Source organism: Hippoglossus stenolepis, chromosome 5 (genome assembly GCF_022539355.2).
Source record: "Hippoglossus stenolepis isolate QCI-W04-F060 chromosome 5, HSTE1.2, whole genome shotgun sequence".
Taxonomy (NCBI): Eukaryota; Metazoa; Chordata; class Actinopteri; order Pleuronectiformes; family Pleuronectidae; genus Hippoglossus; species Hippoglossus stenolepis.
In genome coordinates, this window is record NC_061487.1 from 1012957 (window position 1) to 1037381 (window position 24425).

The 24425-nt window shown below is 38.9% G+C and overlaps 1 protein-coding gene across 2 annotated transcripts; it reads left to right on the forward strand.

Annotated features, from left to right (window-relative positions):
- The first annotated feature begins 1544 nt into the window (after positions 1-1544).
- Positions 1545-23486, forward strand: gal (galanin/GMAP prepropeptide). 2 transcript variants are annotated; one of them, XM_035157261.2, is made up of 7 exons: positions 1545-1642; positions 1780-1860; positions 2467-2521; positions 4472-4543; positions 11071-11157; positions 11623-11694; positions 23090-23486. In XM_035157261.2, the coding sequence occupies exons 2-7, from the start codon at positions 1780-1782 to the stop codon at positions 23149-23151; spliced, it is 429 nt and encodes a 142-aa protein (XP_035013152.1). In that variant the 5' UTR covers positions 1545-1642; the 3' UTR covers positions 23152-23486. The 2 variants fall into 2 exon arrangements, with proteins under 2 accessions (XP_035013152.1, XP_035013153.1); XM_035157262.2 differs by lacking the exon at positions 4472-4543 and having other exon boundaries at positions 1554-1642.
- Positions 23487-24425: the final 939 nt, after the last annotated feature.

Consider the following 24425-nt stretch of genomic DNA (forward strand, 5'->3'; position numbering starts at 1 on the left):
TTAAACCATTTCTTAAAAAACGCACCGATTTATCTAACTACAGACTTTAGCTAACCTACCCTTTGTTTCTCAAATCCTTGAGAAATGTGTTGTGATCAGCTGTGCGGCTTTCTCTGAACAATAATGTATATGAAGACTTTCAGTCAGGGTTTATAGCTGATTTCAGCATAGAAACAGTTTTGGCCCAAGTCAGAAATGGCCTTCTTATAGCTTCAGATAAACGGTTTGCCTTGTCCTAGTCTTGTTAGATCTTAGTGCAACATTTTATACTATTGTTTATCACATCCTATGACAGAGACTGGAACATACACCACCCCCTCTAGACCCTATCAGGTTTATGCTTGCATGGTGGTGGGGAGGTGGGCACCTTTGTGCACTCTTAATGGTACTGTCCAGCTTTTACCGCTTTCTGGGGCATAGTCAGAGTAACTGTCTCAAAAATGTTGAACATGAAAGTAGGTTAATGTCCAGCTTCATGCTTGTTGGCCATCCAATGGCATCCAGTGCTGGAGCACCTGCCCCTTTGCCCTTGATGCCCAAATGTGCCCTTTTGTCAAAAGCATATTTTCCATAAAAAAAAAAGAAAAAAAAGCTATAAATAAAATGACCTGGCTGCCGTCGGTCACATGATGAGTTTTCACCTCACCTGAGCTCATCCTGACGTCTTCCGCAACTGCAACCACGCGCTGAAGCTGCAGACGCACAGCGCTGTCTGAGACATCGGGACCAAAAACTTCAACGCCGGTAAATGGGGTTTGCAGCCGAGTGCACATTATTTGGTGTATTTCTACATGAACGCAGTGAGCACTGAACATGCATGGTTGTGGTTTATATCGCTGTGTTCACTGCGCAGCCTGTACAAGTAACGTTTGTACTTCTGTCCACCGGTTTAAAGAAAGTTACGCACACACACACACACAAACCTGGGAAAAACCTAAGCCTTAGGTGCTGCACTGTGTGTGTGTGTGTGTGTGTGTATCATATTTTCTTATGAAATTTCATTCTGCAGTGCAAACATGCCTCGTAAAGAGAGGAAGTCCCCCTCAACAGCAAATTGTAGGTTTAAGTTATGTCGGCATATGAGCCTTTTTCCATGAGCCCCTTTTGAAATTTGAGCAACTGCCCTGCTACTGCTCTTTTACCACTGGTACAAAAACACCATTTAATAAATGTGATATACTGTGCTAAGTAAAATCCAACGAAATAAGTAATTAAGCAAGAAACGGTCATAGTAAACTATTCAAATTAAATCGATGCTGATTATTGACAAGAAGACGTTTGATTGTTACTCAGACGTGAAACTCCGTGGAGCATGTAAGCATGTTAAAGTCCGATATTAAATTAGGACAGAGGAATCAGGCAGGCGTAGTCTATTTCCCCCTTTTTAAATTTAATCTCATGTCTCCGAGGGCGACAAAGAAAAATCTGACGATTATATAATATTATAGAATTTCATTATGCGTTGTGTTCGTGACCTGCCATCCTGCCTGCAGGAGGGGGCTGCTGACGCCACCTGACAGCAGCGGGCTCGGGGTGGAAGGATAATAAAAGGTGCGCGGAGTCCTCGTCTCATCCCAACCACGGAGTTACACAGCAACCTGTGAATTCAGAGCAGAACTGACGGCGGAGAGTCACATCAAAGGTTGGTTACTGTTTTTATAAACTTTATACGACGTTTTTTTTATTCTCTGGAAAAAGTGAATGTTGAACAAAATATTTGAGATTCGTATTCGGCAGAATAGCTTTCAAATCCTTCACTTTCTTGTCTCTCTGTTTCAGATGCAGAAGTGCTTTGGATTTTTTTGCGTGTCGCTCATCTTCTGTGCAACTCTCTCAGAGACCATCGGTTTGGTCATTGCGGTAAGATGTGTAACATCCAGCACCGGTTTATTGTTCATGGGTTAAGCAAGTTTCATGTACTATCAGATATACAAAATGATAATGGAAGGGTAACAAATGAGCAATGATATAAAAGAATTCCCCAAATCACAGTAAAATTTTTTTTATAAAATAGTCAAACAAAATACAATACAGGTATACAAGAATTTTGTTCACAGAAGTCAAATATGTGTTTGATAAATCTACACAAATTGCAGTGCTGTTGTGAGCAAAGTCACCTTATGATCAGCTCTTTTAAATCAACTTAAATGCTATACAATTTGTCAAAGAGTGCATAGTATTTAAAATGAGAGTTTAGTTGAAATAATTCAGGTACATTTGGCTGTTTAAAAACTTCAGTAAAGTATGTGTATGTGTGTGTTTGTGTGTGTGTGTGTGGTTAAAATGTTCAGAAGGATGGTGAGTCAACAACAACATAGAGAAAGTGGTTATAGAAATAGTATTCAATTACTGACTTGGCAAACTCATTTTTAAGACACAATTTTACACAGCCTCATTAAAAACAGTCAACATTTACCAGTAAACCTGTGGTATTGATCATTGTGTGTCTCTGCATCCTGCATCCAGGCGAAGGAGAAGCGAGGCTGGACTCTGAACAGTGCTGGTTACTTGTTGGGTCCACGTAAGTACTGACTGCATACATGTGCACGGACACACACACACACACACACACACACACACACACACACACACACACACACACACACACACACATATCAGCTGACGGGAAAAAATATGATGTGAAGCCACCACAAATTTGGACACTTTTGGATTACCTGCATGTTGTCAGAACATCAATATTACTTTAATATACAGAATGATACTGCATTCCATTAAGCCAAACCAGTTTCAGGCCTGTGCCTGCTAACTTATTGACATAGTTTACCTGGGTACTCAATGGAGTAAAGCCTTTGTTAATGTTATTAGTATGCGTTTTTCTTCTATGACAAGTATGAATATCTACTGGGTGAAGGGTCTGTAGATAACTTTGGTCCTCCATCCATTCTCAGCTGCTGAAGTGAATTTATCATGCTCCGAACCTGTGTGAGACAGATATGTATGAATACATATTCATATCTGAATTTGCATTAATACAATCCCTGAATCTGAAAAAAGGCAGAATAAAAGAGATTATTCTACTAAATATCTGAAGTTACATTACTTCACATTAAAAAATGTTCTCCTACTATTTAGAAACTAAAGCAGCACTCCAGCTGCACTGCTGTTTAAAGGTTCCATGTTATTTTGTAGTTCTGATGTGAAAGTGGAAGCCTAACAATGTTAACATTAATAACATTGCCATAATATCACTTTATAATGATCTAACTCTCATCTCATGGTCGAAAGCATGTGGTGCAAATGCATTTAGGACATTTCAAGATGCACGTTTGTTAGTTTAACAGCAAAAAAAAGTCACTACCAAACACGTGTACCAGTTGTACTTAGTTTCTTAATTTATCATGGGTAGGTTTTGGTCGTAGCATCCAATAAACCATTCATTCCCTTTAAAAGCCAGGTGAGCTGTCACCTTGGAAGATTGATATTGTAATGGGGGATTTGCCAAGCACTTAGAGAGCACACTCTGCAGAGGAAATGGTTTTGACTGCACACACAAGCAGATCTGTGTGTTTAACAAGCACAGTATGCTCACATTGTGTAACAGCCTACAAGTGCATAGTACCAATATTTCTCCAAATAATAACAGTGAAATATCACTGATTGTTGACAAGGTTTATGTTGATAAAATCTTGATTGCTGTCCACTGCAGTGTGCCAAAGATGTGCCTGACCACAACTAATTTTAAGGCCAGCACATGTATTTTTCACTACATGGGTGCCAGACAGGAAAATGACAAATGGCACATGAAGTCCATATGGTAAATGTGCTTGCAAGCAGCATCTTATATACACAGAGTGGTGTTTCTGTCCACCTGTCTATGCAAAAACCAAATTGCTAAATAACATTTTTACAGATTAAACACGTTAGTTATAACGTGAAGTAGTGTACTTTAGAGTTCTTGTTAGGTGCTGACTTTTGACAGAATCAGATAAGGTTTTAACCTGTTTCCAGGCTGTATCTTCATATATAACAGACAGGTACTGGAGTGGGGTTGATCTTCTCATCTACCTCTTGTCATGAAAGTGAAAAGGCTGATTTTCCAAAGGATTTAAGTAGTCCTTTAAGTATAGCTTCGACCAAAAGTGGGACATGTATGCAAGCTTTTATTTGTGAACCTCAGCTCTCTGTGCATCTATTGCTACATTATAACCACTGAGCATAATTTTCACATTTTACTCACTCTAAGTTTGTACATGTATTGCCTGAAAATGCTGCTTATGTAACATAGCTTATACAACACAGTTTAACTCATATTCCGTGAATCAATGCTGTTTTCTTTCTTTGTCCCTGTCCACTGTCTCCAATGTGTGAGGTAATTTAGTGTAATTTAAAGATTGCCTCATTACCTTTTGAGGGTCATAAAGTGAACCCTGGGTATCCATGTGTGTATGTGTGTGTGTGTGTGTGTGTGAAGCCTAGGTAAAGGTTGCCCCTGCCTCATCCTGTGTTTCAGGTCGTATTGATCACCTAATTCAGATAAAGGATTCTCCCAGTGCCAGAGGCAGAGATGAGCTGGTCACTCAATGTAAGATAGAAACATACGGCCGCTGCAGGGCCTTGGTGTCATGCCTAGAATTGCTCTGTCCAAACATCTATCCTCTTAGCTGCTTTTGCCAGTCATCAGGGTAGGACGTCTGTCATCCTGCTGCTCTTTGTGCTTATGCATCCAAGTTTAGCATTTCTCTCTGTGCTTTCATGTTGATCTCATATGAGTGTCTGTTGGGTAAGGAAGACTCTGGTACAGAGAGATTACACACTGTTTACCCATTGTCAAAAAATGGGAAGAATAGGAAAAAATTATACTCCATTTTATGAGAATATTCTAAAATGGTCACCTCCACTGCTAACTAGTTACACCATATTTAATTAGCCATGGTGTTCAGCTAGTCATTAGAATGATAACAGACAATATTGTAAGCTGAAATTATTATATTAATGTTAATAGTATATTTTATTTATATGACATTCCCAATGAAGGGCACTGCTTCCATTTTTCTACAGGCTGTTGGCATGTGCATAATTGTCTTCCCACAGTAGGAGGTCCCATAACTGTCAGAAATTCTGAAATCCACGGCTGTTGTGAAAAGTTTCTTGGATAAAACATCAACACAGTATAAACTAGAATGGCACAGAGCTCATACTTACCCAGATGCCAAACAGTCCCCTTAAATTGAATCAAGGACCACCAAATTGTTTACATAGATATCACCCCCCTAAATATGCCCAATGTTTTTTATCAAGTTTGAAAGAATTGTTACCTGGGAAATCAGTGAAAATGTAAAAAACAATCACAATTTGTCTCATATGGCTTAACAAGGTGCAACATTCTCTGTTCTTAACCCTCACCAAGAGTAAAAAGTGGAAAAAAAAGTTGAATGGATGCCTCCTGATCTGGATTTACACCAAAATTAAATAGTTCCCTTGTGTGTTCATAGATGTATACTGTAGGAACAGGTTAGCCAAGTTTAAAGAAGATATTCTTTGCACCTACAGCAGCTTGTTACAGTTAAAAGTTAGTAAGCAAGTTACAAAATGGGAGAGTTGCTGTTTGTTTCCACCCTTGCAGACATCTATTGGTAAAATAAGTTTGATACTTAAAGGGATAGTCCCCCGAAAAATAAAAATTCATGTGTGGCTACGTCCGCTAGCTTAGCCACTTCCTGTAGACTTTTAGGCTTAAAACACTGTGCAAATGACCTCGTTTCAAGTCGAATATGAATGTCAGGGCTTGCGGACACCACACAAGCAGTATGGTATTCACTTGGACTCAAGGATGAACTGCTTTGATTTTGGTAGTCAAAAGTCAAGGTCACAGTTGCCGTTAATGTTTTCTTGAACGTGATATCTTAAAATTAGCCTAAGGGAATGTCTTTAAATTTGGTTCAAATATTCACTTGGACTCAAAGATGTAATGATTAGATTTTGTTGCTCAAAGGTCATAAGGTCAAGGTCATTCACATTGCTGTGAACGTGATATGTCAAGAACGCCTAAAGGGAATTTCATTACATCTTTCACAATGCACTTGGACTCATGGATTACCTGATTCAAATTTGTTGGTCAAAGGTCAACTTCACACGTGTTTTGCCTTGTGAATGTTATATCCCCGTAACACCTCAAGAAAATTATTTCAAATTTGGCACATAATCACTTTAACTCATTTATTAACTGATTTTGCTGGTAAAAAGTCAAAAGATAAGGTCACGTTGGCCGCACAAAACGCATCCATTTTCTCTTAAATGTGATATTCCAAGACCACCTTGATGTAATTTCTTCGACTTTTGATCAGTTGTGACTTGGACTCGAAAATTAACTGATTTTTTTCAGTGGTTAAAGGTAAGGATCACAGTGACTATTTATGAATTTGTGGGGAAAAAATTATGTAAACCGAAACTGCACGTGTTGGTGGAGGGATAGAACTGCAATGCTATAATTCTAGTTTCTCTCATTTCTAATGTATTTTACCTTTTGTTGCATTTTAATTTGTCAGGTTTCTGTTAAACCTTTGATCTAATTTGTATTGATTTAGATTGAATCATCGTTCTTCTTATTCTTTTTATTTTACACTTTTATTGTGTTCTCATTTGCTGTGAAACAGTTATCCTTGAACGTGACTTATACAGAGCTATTGTGCTGTTATCATTAGGGCATTTTCCATCTTAGCTTTATATTCCCACACACTGGACTTGAAATCAAAGATGAATGATAAAGGAGGTTTGACGGTTAAAGCAGACTGGAGCGAAATTAAAGTAATTGGTCAAGTTAACATAAACCTCAGTAGTTCATCCAATTTAAATTTGGTTTTAAATCAAAGCGGCAATATTTTCTTTTTGCTTATTTTAGGGGCTTTTGCCTGGATTTTCAGAGAGGGGAGCGCATGATCAGAGTCAGTTCTTTTAAATTGTGATCAGTGTTTCATTCTGACTCTAATTTCCACTGGAGCCAAGACAACATGAACATCTTTCATTGTTTCAATTTGTTTAACTGCATCTCCGAAGATATTATTCCCGAAAAGAATGTAATGATGAATTGATGATGATATTGGATTCAAAATCCTCTAAATAAATAGTACAGTTATACAGTGGTGCATGGCTGTGGCTCAGGAGTGAAAGTGGGTTGTCCACTAACCAGAAGTCTGGTTATTCAACCCTATTCTCCCCCATTCCTGAACCTCCAGAACCTTGCCCCTGAGATAGCACATCGATGCACTGTATGCATGTTTATGCCTGAATGGGTGAATTGCAAAAACTGTACTGTAAAAACCTTTGAGTAGTCATCAAGACTAGACGTGCTACATAAATACTGACCATTTATTATACAGGGTGTGTCTTATCTTCAACACATTAAATAATTAAAATTGAAACTCACAGAGCAGGTACCTCCACCAAGATTCTCCTTAAAGGGCCTATATTTTACACCTTTCTGGGATTCAATTTGAGGTATTGGTCCCCCTAAGATGATATATCAGTGGTTTAAAGTAAAAAAAACTGCTGCAATGTGTATTTCCATGTCCTCTCTTCTGCCTCTCTCTGGAGCTGCAGACAGAACAGGCTGTTTTCACCTGCCTCTTGAGCCTCTCCTCTGATTGGCTGACTGCACTTTGAGTGACACGCGACCAGGCCTATCACCGGTCTCATTCTGGCGTATTTACGATCTCTCTGGTAAACACAGCTGAAAGACACGTTGTTATGTTTGCAGCTATAGAAGACCAGCCACATATTTACAGTCGGTTACAACAGGAGGTTTCTGAACGGTAAGTTACACCGTCCTCATGTTTGTTTAAGTTTTAAAAGGACAGTCGGACAATGTAGGAGTAACGTACTGAGTTACAGTACGGAGTCTCACAACGGAGTTTCAATACTGAGCACACCGAGACGGCACGTCAGAAAAAATAAAGCGTAACCGCTGGTCTCAAACAGTGACGTTCTTAGGAGGAATGTGCACGGACACATTCTCTTCCTTGCATCCCTCCACGCTGCAGTGTTTCTTCAGTGTTGTTTGTTGTGGTTAGCCTGTGGTAGCTAACAAGCTGCTAGCTCAGCAACATGTCTGCTTACTGTCGAGTTCGGTGTGGAGAGGTGGAGGTGACGGGGAGCAAGGGTGGTTGGTTCGGAGGCTGGACTGGTTCCAGCTGGGTGGGGCTGAGAGATGGGTGCGATCCCGAATGACATCATACGGATAGGAAGTATGAAACGAGACGTTTCGAAAACATATTTCTTAGAATGGACTCAGTGAAAAAGTCTGTGGAGTGACTGTTTTCATACCTTGAGGGTCCCTACTGACCCCCTTCAAGAAATTACGGATAGTAAAACCCCTACAAAATGCATTTTACACAATATGGGTCCTTTACATTCACTCAAGCTTGACCAAACTGCATACACATACATATCAGTCCTCTAAATGCATGACTTTTTTAACCATGAGCATTATTTGCTGAGAAATCAACAAAATTGTCAAAAATGCCATAGTGATAAAAAAAAATATATATATATCTTCCACTTTGTCTGGAACTGTGCCAAAATTGTATTAATTCTTCTTTGGATTTTGCCCAATCCTTACACCAGGAGATAATGGGTTCTGCAGTTTTTGTGTAAACCTGTGAAGAGACAAACAGATCAACAGCAATTAGAACATGACCTCTTTGTTAAAGGTAACAAAAATAATTGTCTATTCAGTTTTCTTTTACACTAATATACCTTACTGTAATGTAGCAATAATGCAGACAGGGATTGTTTTACTCCCGACTCTTTTGATGTAAAACAAAAATCATTAAATGTTCACGTACTGTAAGTAGATGCTTTATATTTTTGGTGGCTGAATGGTGGTTATCAAAACTTACATTACATACATTACAACCTACATATTGGTCTTTTGTCCCATACCTCAGATATGAGTCGAAGGAGTGTACCAGCAGCGGGCTTATGTTATTATGGCAACTATAATTATCACGTGGTTAAGGTTATGGAAAAGTCATAGTTTGGTTAGGTTTAGGCATCAGTTTCACACAGGAATCCTGACTGGAGTGTTTGGACAAACAGTCAACCCATCCCTCTCTGCGTGTCACCTGACTTACTTTATTTACTTTAACTGTTAAAACTTTTTTATATACTTCCGTAATTGACTATTAGAGGTCACCTAATTATAAAATCTAACTATGGGACCAATGAGCTGCATGCCCAGACCACATATTGTCTAATTTTTTTACAGGAGGACATTCTTGTTAAGGTTGGAACCTTATAACATGCAACTTTGAAATTTGGATTCCCAGTCAGGGAACCTTTGTTTCATGTCATACCCCTCTTACTGCCATTGTTTCTAGTCTGTCTCTAGACTTTGTACCATCTTGAAAAGGTGAAACACCAAAAATTGACTTGGAAAAAATATATTATGAAGCATAATATATTATGAAGCATAATATATTATGTAAGTGTACAAGACACACTACAAAAACATGGCTTTTATATATAATTATAAATATAAAGATCAAAAGCAGAGACTGGCAGAGGAGCAGTTTGTATTTGACAGACAAAACACTTAAAATATTTTTTCCCCCCTCGTGTCATTGAATGTAATTTTTTTTAATTGGATTTAAATGCTTACAGTTAATGCATGCACATAAAGTTCAGGGGTTAGCAGCTCAAGCACTACTTTAGCTAGTGAGGAAGCACCTAAGATGAGTCAACAATTCTTGCTACTTAGCCCCTCTCCTCTTCAATCACACATCATGACCACTCATAGAGTTAAGTGATGCGATGAGTACATGAACTTTAAAGATGAAAACTCATATCTGAAAAAGGCTGGTAGCCCTCCGCCAAGAAGGTTGTTATCAGTGTGGTTTGATTGTTTCTTCGCTTGCTAATTTACAGGATTATGCACAAACTACCTGACGGATTACCACAAAAACTTGGTTAACGGATTAGGTATGGGTCAGGGAAGAACGCTTTATAGTTTCTCTAACAATGCGAGATGGGATTCAGAGAATAATTATGGCTCTTGAAAATAACCAGACATGTTCATGGACTAATTATTTGAGCTTGTGTAAATTGGTGCAGATCCAAATAAACATATGGATCTAGTAAATTTAAAAGTGGTTTTCATATGGAGACTGTTGGACCTTGATGGATGTATGCGCTCTACCGAGTGCCCTTCTAGTTCTGTTTAAATTATCGGATTTTTCTAAGGTGGAGTGAATATACATGCCCATCAATTTAAATCAATTGAAAAAATGCATATCATCTTAAAAATTATATATGAGCCTCAGTTTGTAAAAATAGAAGGTAGCGGATACGAAAGTATTACTTCACTCATTCACTCATGCCTTCAGAATGGACAGTTGATAAAACAATTTGAAATAGGTGGTTTACCAAATGTTTAATTGTTGGCGAGCTCATTGAATGAGGACTTTGAACTCTGACCATGACATTTCCCTATCTTTAGGCCCATGAAAACTCTTTAATTATACAATGAGAGTTAATGATGTACCTACCACCACAGCACTTTGCTGGTCCATTATTTTTTGTCTTTATTGTCATTATTATTCTAATGCATTTCCTTGTGTGATCCCATTGTAAATGTGCCATTTATTTATTTGTTTTACTGCAATTCTGTGAGCCAAGCCCTGCAGTTGGTCCGTACAAGTTTGGTAATAAACCCACATGATTACAAACCCAAAATTTATGTCAAAATATATTGTGTACAACAATGACTTTTATCTTCTTTTATAAAAACTAGATAGAAGTGTGCCATGTGTTCAGTGTGTATGTGTTCAATGTAAAGGTGGAATATTTAGGACTTGATAAATCCTAATCAGATACTGTATTTTTAGTGCAATCAAACATAAAATAATTAAATTTACAGCTGAAATATGGAAATCCTGGAGAAAAATAAATGTATACATATCCTTTCATCAAAGTGAACTGAACTTTTAACTTTACATCATGCCATTACTGGAATTTCAAGTGAATTTAACGTAGTGTAGGAAACAATGAAATACTCAGCTGACCAATCTGCTGTTCACATGACTGTATCGATTGTGCTCACCCCTCATTGTCCAGATGGAATAGATGGACACCGGACATTAGGAGACAAGCCGGGTCTGGCTGGCAAGAGAGATATGGGTCAGGAGGAAGACTTCAGAACAGGTCTGTCTGTCTTTCACTCACAGAATCAGGACAATCTTACGATATTGTATAGATTTTATTTTACATCTTCATGGTACTCTCTCCATCTCTTCGAAAGTTGGCTGATGTGTAAAGCTAAAACAATGAAACATTTCAGACATCTTAAAACAACCTAACTACACCCAAGCAAACTTCAGTGGCTCTGGTCATTTAATAGGCCTTCATATTTTGTTTAAAGTTCACAGTTTTTTCCTAAAATACTGATTAATTCATACCAGACATTGATTAGTTCAATTTTATCTGTAATTCCCATCACTTTCATGTTGAACAACTGTTGAGGGATTCCAAAAAGATTTGTCCTTGTATGAAGGTGTAACGGTATCTGGAGATATTAATTTCCCCATGTGTTGTTACCAGAGCTAACCTTACAGTCTATAGCTAACTTTAGATGACATAAGACTGAACTTTGTTGCTCTGCCTCCACAGGTACCCTAAGAATAGCAGATGAAGACCTCATCCACACCATCATTGACTTCCTCTCATACCTCAAACTTAAAGGTATGCTTATCATTTCTGTCTAAACTAACTTCAGCAGAGGCTCAGCACATGCACTCACACAAAGCTATTGTTTCCAACAGTTTTTTTGCTTGTGATGCCAAAACATGAAGAAATGCCTCGACTTACAACTCATCCTTGCAGGATATTAAATACAAAGATACCATTAACTTTGAGCAAGCTGAGGTAGAAATGAGAATCTATGAATGTGTGGTGATTATGAACTCATACAACAATATGGGCCAAATTTGACATTCATCTTTATAAAGCCAAATACTAAAACATACAAAACTTCTAAAGGCTTACTACCAAGCTACAGAGGCTAAATGTCCATTATTCCGATACAAAAGTGTTGGATTGGAAAACAGACTACCAATAACCTTGATGTAAATTATTCCAGACATTTGCATGCCGCCCATTAAATTATAAGGTATAATCAATCAATCAAATTTTATTTGCATAGCCCATATTCACAAATCACAGTATGTCTTACAGGGCTTAGCAAGGTAGGACATCTTTTGCCCTTAACCCTCAGCAAGAGTAAGAAAAACTACAAAAAACCTAGAAACCTCAGAGAGAGACACATGTGTCCCTCTCCCAGGATGGACAGAAGTGCATTAGATGCCATATGTATAGAGCACATAAACAAAATAACAATATTAAAGTATTTGTACATAAGAAAATGTCAGACAGAGAAATATAATAATATGTGAGGTATGTGCATAATAATAATAATAATAATAATGATGATAATAATAATAACAATTGGTGTTGTCTGGATCCTTCAGCTCGGGAGTCAGATATACTTGCAGAATACAGTGAAAGAGAGCCAGAGAGAGAGACACTGGGAAGGAAAAAAACAAGTTAGTGATATTTAAATAAATGGGGGTTAGAGACATAGAGAGAGGGTGAGAGAGAAGTGCTCCTTGCATGGTGGGAGTTCCCCCAGCAGTCTAGGTCTATAGAATAACAGAGGGATAGTTTAGCGCTCTCCTAAGCCAGCTCCAACTATAAGTTTTATCAAAAAGGAATGTTTTAAGTCTGATCTCAAATTTAGAGGTGGTGTCTGCCTGCTAAACCCCGATTGGGAGCTGGAAGCCTGTGTTAACGGAGCGAAGAGATCTATTTGGACAATATAGTGCTATGAGCTCTTTAATATATGATGGGGCCTGATTGTTAAGCAGGATTTTGAATTCTATTCCGAATTTTACACGGAGCCAATTCAGAGAGGCTTAGACAGGAGTAAGATGCAGCATTTTGGAACAACTAGGGGCTTTTCTCAGACTTCCTAGGACATCCTAAAATAAAAGATTACAACAATCCACGCAAACAAATTAACAAAGGTAACAAAGGCATGGACTAGTTTGTAGTTGAGACTTGTATTATATGTGGGTCAAATGACATGTCCAAATCAAACAAAACTCCAAGGTTCCTCACAGTAGAGCTGGGGGCCAAGCAAATGCCATCCAAAGTGCCTATCGGGTCAGGCAATATTTGTTTGAAGGTGTTTAGGGCCAATTACAATGACTTTAGTTTTGTCTGAATTTAGAAGTAAAAAGTTCTTGGTAACCAACCAGGTGTTATCACCTAAAGACATAGCTGAAGTTGAACTAAGTGATTCATCAGGCTTCATAGAAGTACAGCTGGGTGTCATCTGCGTAACAATGGAAGTGTACGTGGTGCTTTGTGATAATGTTGCCTAAAGAAAGCATATACAAAGTGAAAAGTGTATCCAAGGACAGAACATTGTGGAACTCAATGAGTAACTTGTGTGTGCATGGATTCATTGGTAATATTCACAAATTGGAATCTATCTGACAAATACAACTTAAACCAGCCTAGTGCTGTTCCTTTAATCCATGTTGTTACTGTCTATGTAACAGATTATGATCTATGGTGTCAAATGTACAACTATAGATGCGAGTCCATTATCTGATGCCATGACAGGTTATTGGTAACTTTTGACAGTGCTGTTTCTGTGCTGTAATGGATTCTAAATCCTGATTAAAAGTCTTCAAACAAACCAGTATTGTGCAAGTAATTAACTGGTTAGCAACAGCTTTTTCAAGGATTTTGGAAATGAAGGGAAGGTTTGACATGGGTCTATAATTAGCTCAAACATCTGGATCAAGAGTGGGCCTTTTAAGTAGAGGTTTAATTACCACTACCTTTAAAGCTTGCAGTACTTAGCCAGTAAGTAGAGACATGTTCATCAGATTTATTATGTAACTATCAATTAGAGGAAGAACCATCATGCTGAAACATAATGGTTACACATGGTCTCTCTCTCCAAGTTTTTTCTCTCCACAGTCACCAAAGTGCTTCCTCAATGTGGGAACTGTTGGGTTTCTCTACAATTTTTATGATTTGGCTCTGTACGAATAAAACTGAATTGAATTGAAGTTCCTTAAAAAGTCTAATAGGGATAGGGTCTAATAGACAAGTTGATAGTTTAGAAGAAGAGACTAGTGAAGTCAGCTCAGAAAGATGGTCTTAATATAAATCTCGTGCTATAGTTTGTTGTAAGATCTGTACTGAACAGTCAGCCAGGATACAGTGCTGAAGAGGAACCTGGGCTTGTTCTTATTTTCTTCTATTAATGATGAATGATAGGAGGTTCTGGCATTTTGGAGGGCTTTCTTGTAAGTTAGTAGTTTGTCTTTCCAGGCGAAATCTGGGATGTCTGTTTTAAAGCACATTTAAAATCATTAGGACTGCAGCTATCGCTTATTTTAGTAATACCCCCCCACCCCTCCTCCTACAATGACAGGCGGCTATGCACAGATGATAATTTCAGTGTTTACTATAATGTAGAAAAATATATTTATTACTTGTTTGCCGGGATTTCCCCAAAAGCATTACTTCACTCTCCACCGAGCGGTAGAGCTCAAGCCGGCGGACTTTGTTACACCTGCACAGAAGCACACATACAGGTGATGAGTCCAGGAACATCAGGACATACAGTAAGGAAGCTGTGAATGGACGAGGCTGCAATTAAACACAACACTGACAATTTAATAATACAGGTGTAATCAATAAAAAAAAAGAGACTTTAGCTTGGTTGAAATTTGTGAAGCACCTGAAGGCAGCAACATAAACGAAACTTATGGTGTAAATGTCGTTTGCATTGCAAACAAAGCTTTCTGTCTTCTTGTTCCTTTGTAATGCACAAGGGATCAAAGAACAAGAAATGGTGGTGACTGGTGGCAGTGTAATCTGTGAATTTTTTGGGGAACTCTGTCCTCTAAACACAGTCGTTGTGCAACAGTGTTATTAATCCGTGTGAAACACAGTGGCCACTGAGCAGCATGAGAGCCTACAGACATTCGCTGGCAGTATATGGATTCATAGGTGATTTATAGGTGTGTGATTAAAACAGTGTATCTTTCAATGAATTAATGCAGAACTAAGGCTGTCATTAGCAACAAATACATGAATGTTGAAATCACGTTTCGCTGTACGAGGCTGAGGATGAGACTTTAACTACCTTTCGGTTGAGGGTTGATAAATTTAAAGATTTAAATAGGACTATGTCATCCACTCTAGCCCCAGGAATACATTTAACGGTGGTTGCCTGTGTCGTTTCTCAGAATAGAGTCGCCAATAACCAGAGTTGATTCCTCCGTGGGTGTGTTGCTGAGAGGGGAAAATTAGCTTGAAACATGAACGGGAGCTGTTAGGGGTGCTGGAGAAGCTACTAATCCTCACCCCCATCCTGGAAAATAAACTACATTGATTATAAGTACCGTGATCACTAAAGGAAGTGGAGGAGTAACTGATCATCAAGCACACTGAGCCGGGGAGTGAGAGGGAGAGAGAAAAGCCATCATTAGCTCCTAAATCTAAGTTGCCAAGCTAACACAAGATAGGAATAGCGTAAGTAATACAGTGAATTATGTAGGTTGCTAAGAGAGGGAGAGATATATATGAGTGTGGAAATAGCCTCAGTGAGCCAACCTAATCTCTCCATCACACTTTCCATTTAGAATTGTCATCAAGGGGTTCAAGTATCTTGGAGTTGATCACCTTTTCCTCCCTCTTCATGAAGAATTTTGACAGCTGAATGTGGCGAATGTCGAGCACTTAGTTAAAGCTTTGCTGATTGAAGAAGTGAAACGGATAAAAAAAATCTTCTTGTTTTTGTGTTTTGACAGGTTGTAATGTAATGTAAAAAATATATGGCTAGGTGGATAAACCTCCCGCTGTCTTTGGCTGGCCAAATTATTAAAAAATTATCATATTACCAAAATTTGTTTACCTTTTTCAAAACATACCAATTCTAATAAAAAAAAAAGCATTCTTTAATTCACTGGAGAGTAGCATATCATCATTCATCTGGAATGTTAGACGACACAGAATTAAACGAAGTGCCCTTTGAAGGCCAAAAAAACTTACCCTACCCAATATTATTAGTACTGTTGGGCTTGTAATATAAAGTCTATGTAACACTGGGTTGAAAGAGACCAGCCTGATAAAAACGAGGCCTGGGTTCACATAGAAAATGCCTCTGGCCAGCTCAATCTAAATTCTGTGCTATGTGTCCCATCACTCCCCCCTCAAAGACAATTTTGCTCCAACCCAGTGATCATTCACTCACTCAGCATTCAGTTGCAATTTAAAAGGCATTTTAAGTTGCAGACAACTTCTGTGCTCTCTCCCGTCAAGAATAATCACAATTTCCCGCCTTCTCTCGCTGATTCTACCTTTAGAGCTTGGTCCTCAAAGGGCATCAAAACTATCTCTGATTTATGTGTAGATGGCAAGTTTAGATTGTTGGAACAGCGCTTTTAATTATTCAATTTGCCACTTTTATAACATCTTTACCTTACTTTCCAACAAACAATACATTTGATCACAATCTCTCTTTATCTCCATATCGCAAAGGTCTGATTTCTGTTCTCTATAACAATATATGCATTACATCCCTCGTTCACTGAAAGATGTTAAGAGACTATAGGAGAATGACCTTGGAGAAGAACTGACAGACAATCAATGGAAGACAGTGCTTAACTTAGAGCACACTTGAGAGCACATTTGACCAAAGCAAGACTGGTGAAAACTTCCCCCAATTCAGACCCTTCATGACCTCATTGCAAAGGCCAGCCAGCAGATTTTATATATATAACGATTAATCTCAAACGATTGAGCACCTACGGGACACTATGTGTCGGTGTATCCGATGCCGTCAACTACTGCCACAGACTGTCCAGGAGCTCACTGATGACCTGAACCAGGTCTAGGAGGATATCCCCCAGGAAGAATTGATGCAAGTTGAATCAGCCTGTGATTTAAATTTTTTACTTTGATTTTCGGTGTGGTTACGAATCCACATTTTGTTTACATTGACCATTGTTACCTAATTTTGTTCTCAACAAATTATACAATGTACAATCAGTAAAGATTACATTTCAACATGTATAATTTGTTCATTAAGATCTGACGTGCTCCCTTAATTTTTTTAGGCAGTGTATTTGGCAAATCAGATGGATCCCCACTGCCTTAGATGATAAATAGATATTCAGATCAGGGTTTTCCTGCATAGAGAGTCAGATTTTGTGCCGCCACCGCCTCACAACAAACTTATAGTACAGTGGAAACTGTTACTGATCATGTTTTTCCCGATCCAAATTGATGTCTATAAGCAGTTGATTACTATACAAGAAGTATGTAGCTTCTTTATTATAGTCCCAGATCCTGAGGAAAGGGTATCGGCACACACACACACCAGATCGATAATCGATCATCGATCTATATGCTCGCTCTCTTCCTCACACACCCACAAACCAGACATGTGTAAACTCAAACAACAAAAACAACAGAATTTGTAAACTTAGACAATGTATTGAGAGTTGGAGGAGAAGGTAGGGCGCGTTTGATTTGGGTAATTTCAGTTGGCAGTGCGCAGCAGAAATGGTAGAGACAGAGAGGAGCAGTGAATTACTGAAAGAGCCGGTAAAAACTGTAAAACATAACTTTTTTACGGTCCAAACATGATCACTGGAAACAGACTTAGTGGAGCTGTGCATGGCTCCCTGCGTGTCTACCCCCAGACTTGGTGGTGCTGTGGCTGGGCTGTGCGCCCTCTCCCCCTTAATTTATCGCAAGTCATATGGTCATTGCAACAAAGAATGCAAGCCTGCACCCTGCTAGAGGCCATACTAGTTATTTGGAATATCAATGTGTAGCAGCAAGCATGCTGAAGACCAATCGTTCTACTTCTGCAATCTCAGACTGTAACAGTCCTTATTTTATTGCTTGATTGTTGACAAACCAGCAGCCTGGACTTGGTGCCAACGTGTATTATTGAAATTATTTATTATTAGGATGAATCCCTCCCCATCATCTTATGTTCAAGGGGGTCCTCAACACAATAATACAAGTACATTTTGACATTTAGACAACATATTTAGCACACACACACACACACACACACACACACACACACAGAGAAACACACAAAAGAAAACAAAACAAAGAATACAGAGCAAGTCAAATGAAAAAAAAAAGAATAAAGATAAATGAATGATCAGAAGGTTAGTAATCTCAGTACTGTCATTGATACAATTAGAAATTATAGAACATTATCATACTTATTATTATAATATATTGGGGGCATGTACAGCTAGTCCTATAATATGAAGAGGATATTTTTGAACACATGGAAAAATGATATGGATCGCATATTTGCTGATAAATGATTCCAATCAGAACAAGCTTTAAACATAATTGCCTTAGAGACTGCTGGAACAGAGAAAAAGAGCTGCGTAGAGTGTCTCAATTGATAACTGGAGGATTCAAGATTCAAGAGTTTATTGTCATATGCACAACGATAACATTAAGCAGTCGCTTGCAATGAAATGCTTGGGTCACAGGCTCTCTTATAACAATGCTCAATCAAAATTTAAAATTTAAAATAAAATATACATATCTAGAATATATATATACACCTAAAGAAAAAGAAAAACAATAGTGCAAGTGTGTGCAATAGTGCAAATATGCAATAGTGCAAATATGCAATAGTGCAAATATGCTAAGGTGCAGAGTTATGACAGATTGGAGGAGTTTAAAAGTCTTATGGCCTGGGGGATGAAACTGTCTCTGAGCCTGGTGGTGTGGGCCCGGATGCTGCGGTACCGTCGGCCAGACGGCAGCAGGCAGAACAGTTTATGGCTGAGGTGATAGGGATCTTTAATGATCCGGTTGGCCTTCTTCCTACACCGCTGGGTGTAGAGGTCCTCCATGGATGGTAGCTCCGTCCTGGTGATGTGCTGGGCAGACTTCACCACCCTCTGTAAAGCCTTACGGTTGAGGGCGGTGCAGCTGCCGTACCAGGCAGTGATGCAGCCAGTCAGGATGCTCTCTATGGTGCACCTGTAGAAGTTGCAGAGAATCCTGGCATCCATGTTGAGCCTCCGCAGCCTGCGGAGGAAGAAGAGCCGCTGTCTGGCCGTCTTCCTGATGGAGTCTGTGTGGTGAGTCCAGGTCAGGTCATCACTGATGTGGACCCCGAGGAACCTGAAGCTGCTGACTCGCTCCACCGTAGTCCCGTTGATGGAGAGGGGGGCGTGTTCTACTCCTTGTCTCTTCCTGTAGTCCACGATCAGCTCCTTTGTTTTGCTGACATTGAGATGGAGGTTGTTGTCCTGGCACCAAGATGTCAGGGCTCTGACCTCCTCTCTGTAGGCCTTCTCATCGTCGCCGGTGATCAGGCCTATGACGGTCGTGTCATCAGCAAACTTAATGATGGTGTTGGAGCTGTGGGTGGCCACGCAGTCATGCATGAACAGGGAGTACAGGAGAGGACTGAGTACACAGCCCTGGGGGGCACCGGTGTTTAGAGTCAGGGTGGAGGATGTGGTGCTGCCTATCCGCACCGCCTGGGGTCTGCCCGTCAGGAAGTTCAGAATCCAGTCACGGAGGGCGATGTTGAGCCCAAGGTCTCTGAGCTTGGTGACGAGCTTCAGGGGCACGATGGTATTGAACGTTGAACTGTAGTCAATGAACAGCATTCTCACATATGTGTCCCTCTGGTCCAGGTGGGAGAAGGCAGTGTGTAGGGTGAGGGAGATGGCATCTGCAGTCGACCTATTTGGCCTGTAGGCAAACTGAAGAGGGTCCAGTGAGTCAGGGAGGGAGGAGGTGATGAATGGTTTGACTAGCCGCTCAAAACACTTCATGATGGTGGAGGTGAGTGCTACTGGGCGGTAGTCGTTCAGGCAGAGGGTTTTTGTTTTTTTGGGAACAGGGACAATGATGGTCTCCTTGAAACATGTGGGGACTACAGACTGGAGCAGTGACAGGTTGAAAATGTCTGTGAAAACATCTGCCAGCTGATCTGCACACACCTTGAGAGCTCGGCCAGGAATGCCATCAGGTCCAGGTGCCTTGCGTGTGTTAATCCGCTGAAGTGAATGGTACCATTCACTGTCTTAAATACTAAGGATAACTGAAATGTATGCATTTAAAAATAAACTGCAGCCTGTTGACCTTACTGCAATGGGCAGCCAATAATAAATCTAAATAGTCGAATATAAGCTATTTTGCGAGAAAGAAGATTAGTTTTAGATGCAGTCTGATATTCAATCAACCTAATCAAGAATTTGTAAAACAAGTTGTAAAGCAAGTTTCTTTCTTACAGTGAATGAAAAACTGTGTAGATTGATAAAGAACACTAAAACTATAGACCATTTTCTTTACAATGTGATCAGTATGGCGTTTAAATGTCAGTCCAGGGTCAAGTAAGAGTCCTAGGTATTTGATGTGTTCAACTCTTTGCAAAGAAGTGCCATCAAGACAGGAAATAACACGAGTAGTTTTTGTTGTAATGTTTCGGTGAGAACCAAAAATCTATATATTAGATTTAGTTTTATTAAGTATTAGTTTGTTAACAGCAAGCCAAAGTGTTGTACTTTATTAAAATCAGACGATCAGATGATTCAATCTGGGTTAAATTAGTTTGAAATGTGTTTATTACCGTATCATCTGCATAAAGATGAATACAACATTCTGAACAAATAGTGGGGAGATCATTGATACATATGTGCAGTGGACAAAGAGTTGAGCCTTGTGGCATACCTCGTTCTTGTATTATTGTGTCAGATCTGTTTCCTTGAATAACAACAAATTGTTTCCTGTTATGAAGATAAGAGTTGAACCATAGTATAGCAATATGAGACAGACCAACAGAGTAGAGTTTGTCAACCAGATCAAATAACTTCTCTAAATTGATGAAGATTGCTCTTTTTAATTTGGTGATAAAATGTTATTATAAATGAGATGTATGACAGTATGATCATTTATCATAAATTAGCTTCTTAAAAACTTTTGCAGTAGAACAAAGGATTGGAATTCTTCTATAGTTATTGAGTTTGACTGCATCCCCACCTTTGTGCAAGGGAGTGATGCGTGAATCTTTCCACATGACAGGTATTTTACAAGTGGATAATGACATAAGAGTTCACAGAGAGGGTATATAAGAATATTAACCCTAACCCTAAACCTTAACCCATCTAACCCATGATTACTGACCACTTTTAGATAATTAATATTAGAATTTTATATTTACTTTCAGCGTTTGCCTGCAGGTTTAGTTTGGATTTAATGTGACCCGCTCTGGCCCCTGGCATGCACTTGACTGTGATCACAGATGTCGCTAACCTCACATTTCTTATAACTGAGACACCAATGACAAGAGTTTGTTTCTCAACAGGTGATTATTAAGTGAAGAAAATCTATTGTAACTGTGAAGTGGTGCTTCCTTAAAGTTTCAGTGTGTAGAATTTAGTGACATCGAGTGGAAAAGTTGCATGTTTCAGCTGAATAACCCTCACCTCATCCTCCCCTTCCAAACCTGAAAGAAAACCTGTGGTAGCCTTCAGTTGTCATAAACACTCAAAAGGTGTTTAGTTTGTCCAGTCTGGGCTACTGTATAAAAACATGGTGGCAGCCGTAGAGAGGACCCACTCCCAATGTAAATATAAAGTACTTAAATATAAAGGGCCCGTTCTAGGGTAAAGAAAAAAAACTATGAAACACACTACTGAAAACATCACAAGGATTATTTTACATTCAATTTCTGCCAATTGATCCCTTTCACCTAAATCTTACACACTGGACCTTTAATTGTGGACTTAGACTTAGCATTATTCCCCCTTCAGACAGTCACCCAGCCGGCCTGGGTTCCTAGGAGGCTTAGCAGTGGCTTAGGGGGCATGGCTAACCACAACTAACTTCCAAATTGCTAAGCCACGCCTCCATTGCTGCCAATACACTTCATTTATTACATGTAAATGGTATATGGTCTGTATTTATATAGCATTTTTCTAGTCGATGTTGATGACCACTCAAAGCACTTTACAGTACAGTTTTTCATTCACCCATTCAGACACACATTCATATAGTGCATCTAAGAGCTGTACTTTTTCTATGAGGGTCCATTCAGGGTTCAGTTAGCCTAGGAGAGTTAACTCAAACAGAGAAATCCAATGAAAAGCAGGGACAATGACACAGTCGCTTTAGTACCAGAGAGTACAGAGTGCTTGAGCAATATAAGTAAATGTTTAACTATGGATCGGCCATAAGCCATAGTAATATTGTAAGTCGCTTTGGATAAAAGCGGCAGCTAAATGAAATGTAATGTAATGTAATATAGAAATGATCAGTGGAGGAAGTTTGTCACCTTGTGAATCTTCCTTTGGATGTCGTGAGAATACTAAGGTAAAACAATTGAAATCTTGCCAGTAATTGTGTTATTTGTTGTACCCTGGATAAACAGCAGACCGAGTGCCATCAGCAGACTTCCCTGCACTTCAGTGAAACATTCAGCATTTATTGATTTCTCATTTGTCAAATATACATACAACTGCTCAAAAATATTAAGGGAACACTTAAATCACAAATCAGATCTTGATGAACGAATTATTCAAGTTGAAAATCTTTACTGATGTACATTATGTAATTTGTTGAGAACAAAATGATGCAACAACGGTCAATTGAAACCAAATAAACCCACTGAGGGCTGGATTCAAAACCACACTGAAAATCAATCCAAAAAACACATGCTGATCCAACTTGCATGAACTTCATTACGGCAACTCATAATGTGAGTCAGTTGTGTGTGCTCCTGATGAGTCGGCGGATGGTGTCCTTGGTGATCCCTCCCAGACCTGGATCAGGGCATCAGTGAGCTCTTGGACAGTCTTTGCTACAGGCAGCACAACGTTCACCATGGGATCTCCAGACTCTTTCACAACTGTCACATGTGCTCAGTGTGAACATGCTCTCATCTATGAAGAGAATGGGGATTCTTAACTGACTTTTTAAACTTGAAACCTTATGTCTGATAGAAAATACATGTCTAGAAAAAAACTAAGCAGACAACTGTGTGTGTGTGTTACAGAGATGGGAGCTTTGGACACCCTGCATTCCTATGTGACATCAGATGAACTGGCCAATCCCTAATGGTTCTGCATCCCTGCTACTCACCTTCCTACACTCCTGCTACCCAAAAGGTCACCTTACTGTGGCTCCATCAACATTCTGACACTAGATTTGTCCTTGTACCAAAGATATGATTCCTTAACTCTTCTTTAACTCTATTCCTCCCAATACAAATATCAGATGCTCCTGTGTAAATAAAAGTTGATCTCCACTGTAGATTAGTGTGCGCTTGCTGACTGTAGGTGCATCTAAGTAATAGGGACCTCTCATCAGAAACCTGCACTGTATAATTATCTAAATATACTACCATCTGATTTAAAAGAATGGAGTCAAATAAACACATTTATGGCACTGGACTAACTTGAATTTCTTTCTTTTCATCATTTACACTTACATAAAAACTAAACAAAACAAAAAACATCTTTTATCTTGTATTTCATGATGTAACATTTCTGAATTCCCAAGTCAACAGTGAGGTTGTACAACAGCAATGTAAAATTTAAAAGAATGTTGCCCGCAAAATCTCAATGATCTTTGTATCTCTATTGATACAAAAGTATCAATAACTACAGGTTGTTCTCTCTTAGAGTTGTTAAATATCTCAATATAACAAAAACTAAGCTGAATTCCACGTTTGACGCTAAAAATTAAGAATGTTAACATCAAAACTGTAAACTGTGGAAAATAAGGTATCACATTAACCAAAGTAGAAGCAATACTTTTCAGTGTTTTACCCAAAAATCTTGTCATGTCATTGTAAATAGCTTTTACTACTGTAGTACTCTGTATTATTAACCAAGTTTTGAGAGGGCAAAATTATATATTTTGCCGAAACACAGTGGTATCCAGACACCCTGAAACACTGAAGCTGCTCAGACAGCACAGTTTGCTGTGTATGAAAGGACATGTCTGCCAGGAAAAATAAATATGAACAAACAATGATAAATTAAAATGTTAATTACAAGTAAAAAGTCACAATCTCAACTAAATATAACTCCCCATTAAACAAAGTGGTAGCAAGTAGTATGCAAAAATTACAAACTCATCATGCTATCAACCTGCTGCCATACTTTCTTCTGTTTGACACATGAACGATAACTACAGTAAGTGAATAAAGATGAGACCGTATCTGCATTTTCCTCAAATTACAAATAAAAACTCTCCATGACTAAAATGACAACATATTTTTTCCATTCAACAAAAAGAGTCTACTGCCATGACCTCTGACCAGAAAATGTCTGCAAACACGTCACAACTTATGAAGTTCTTAACACAACAAGAAGGAATTCATATGG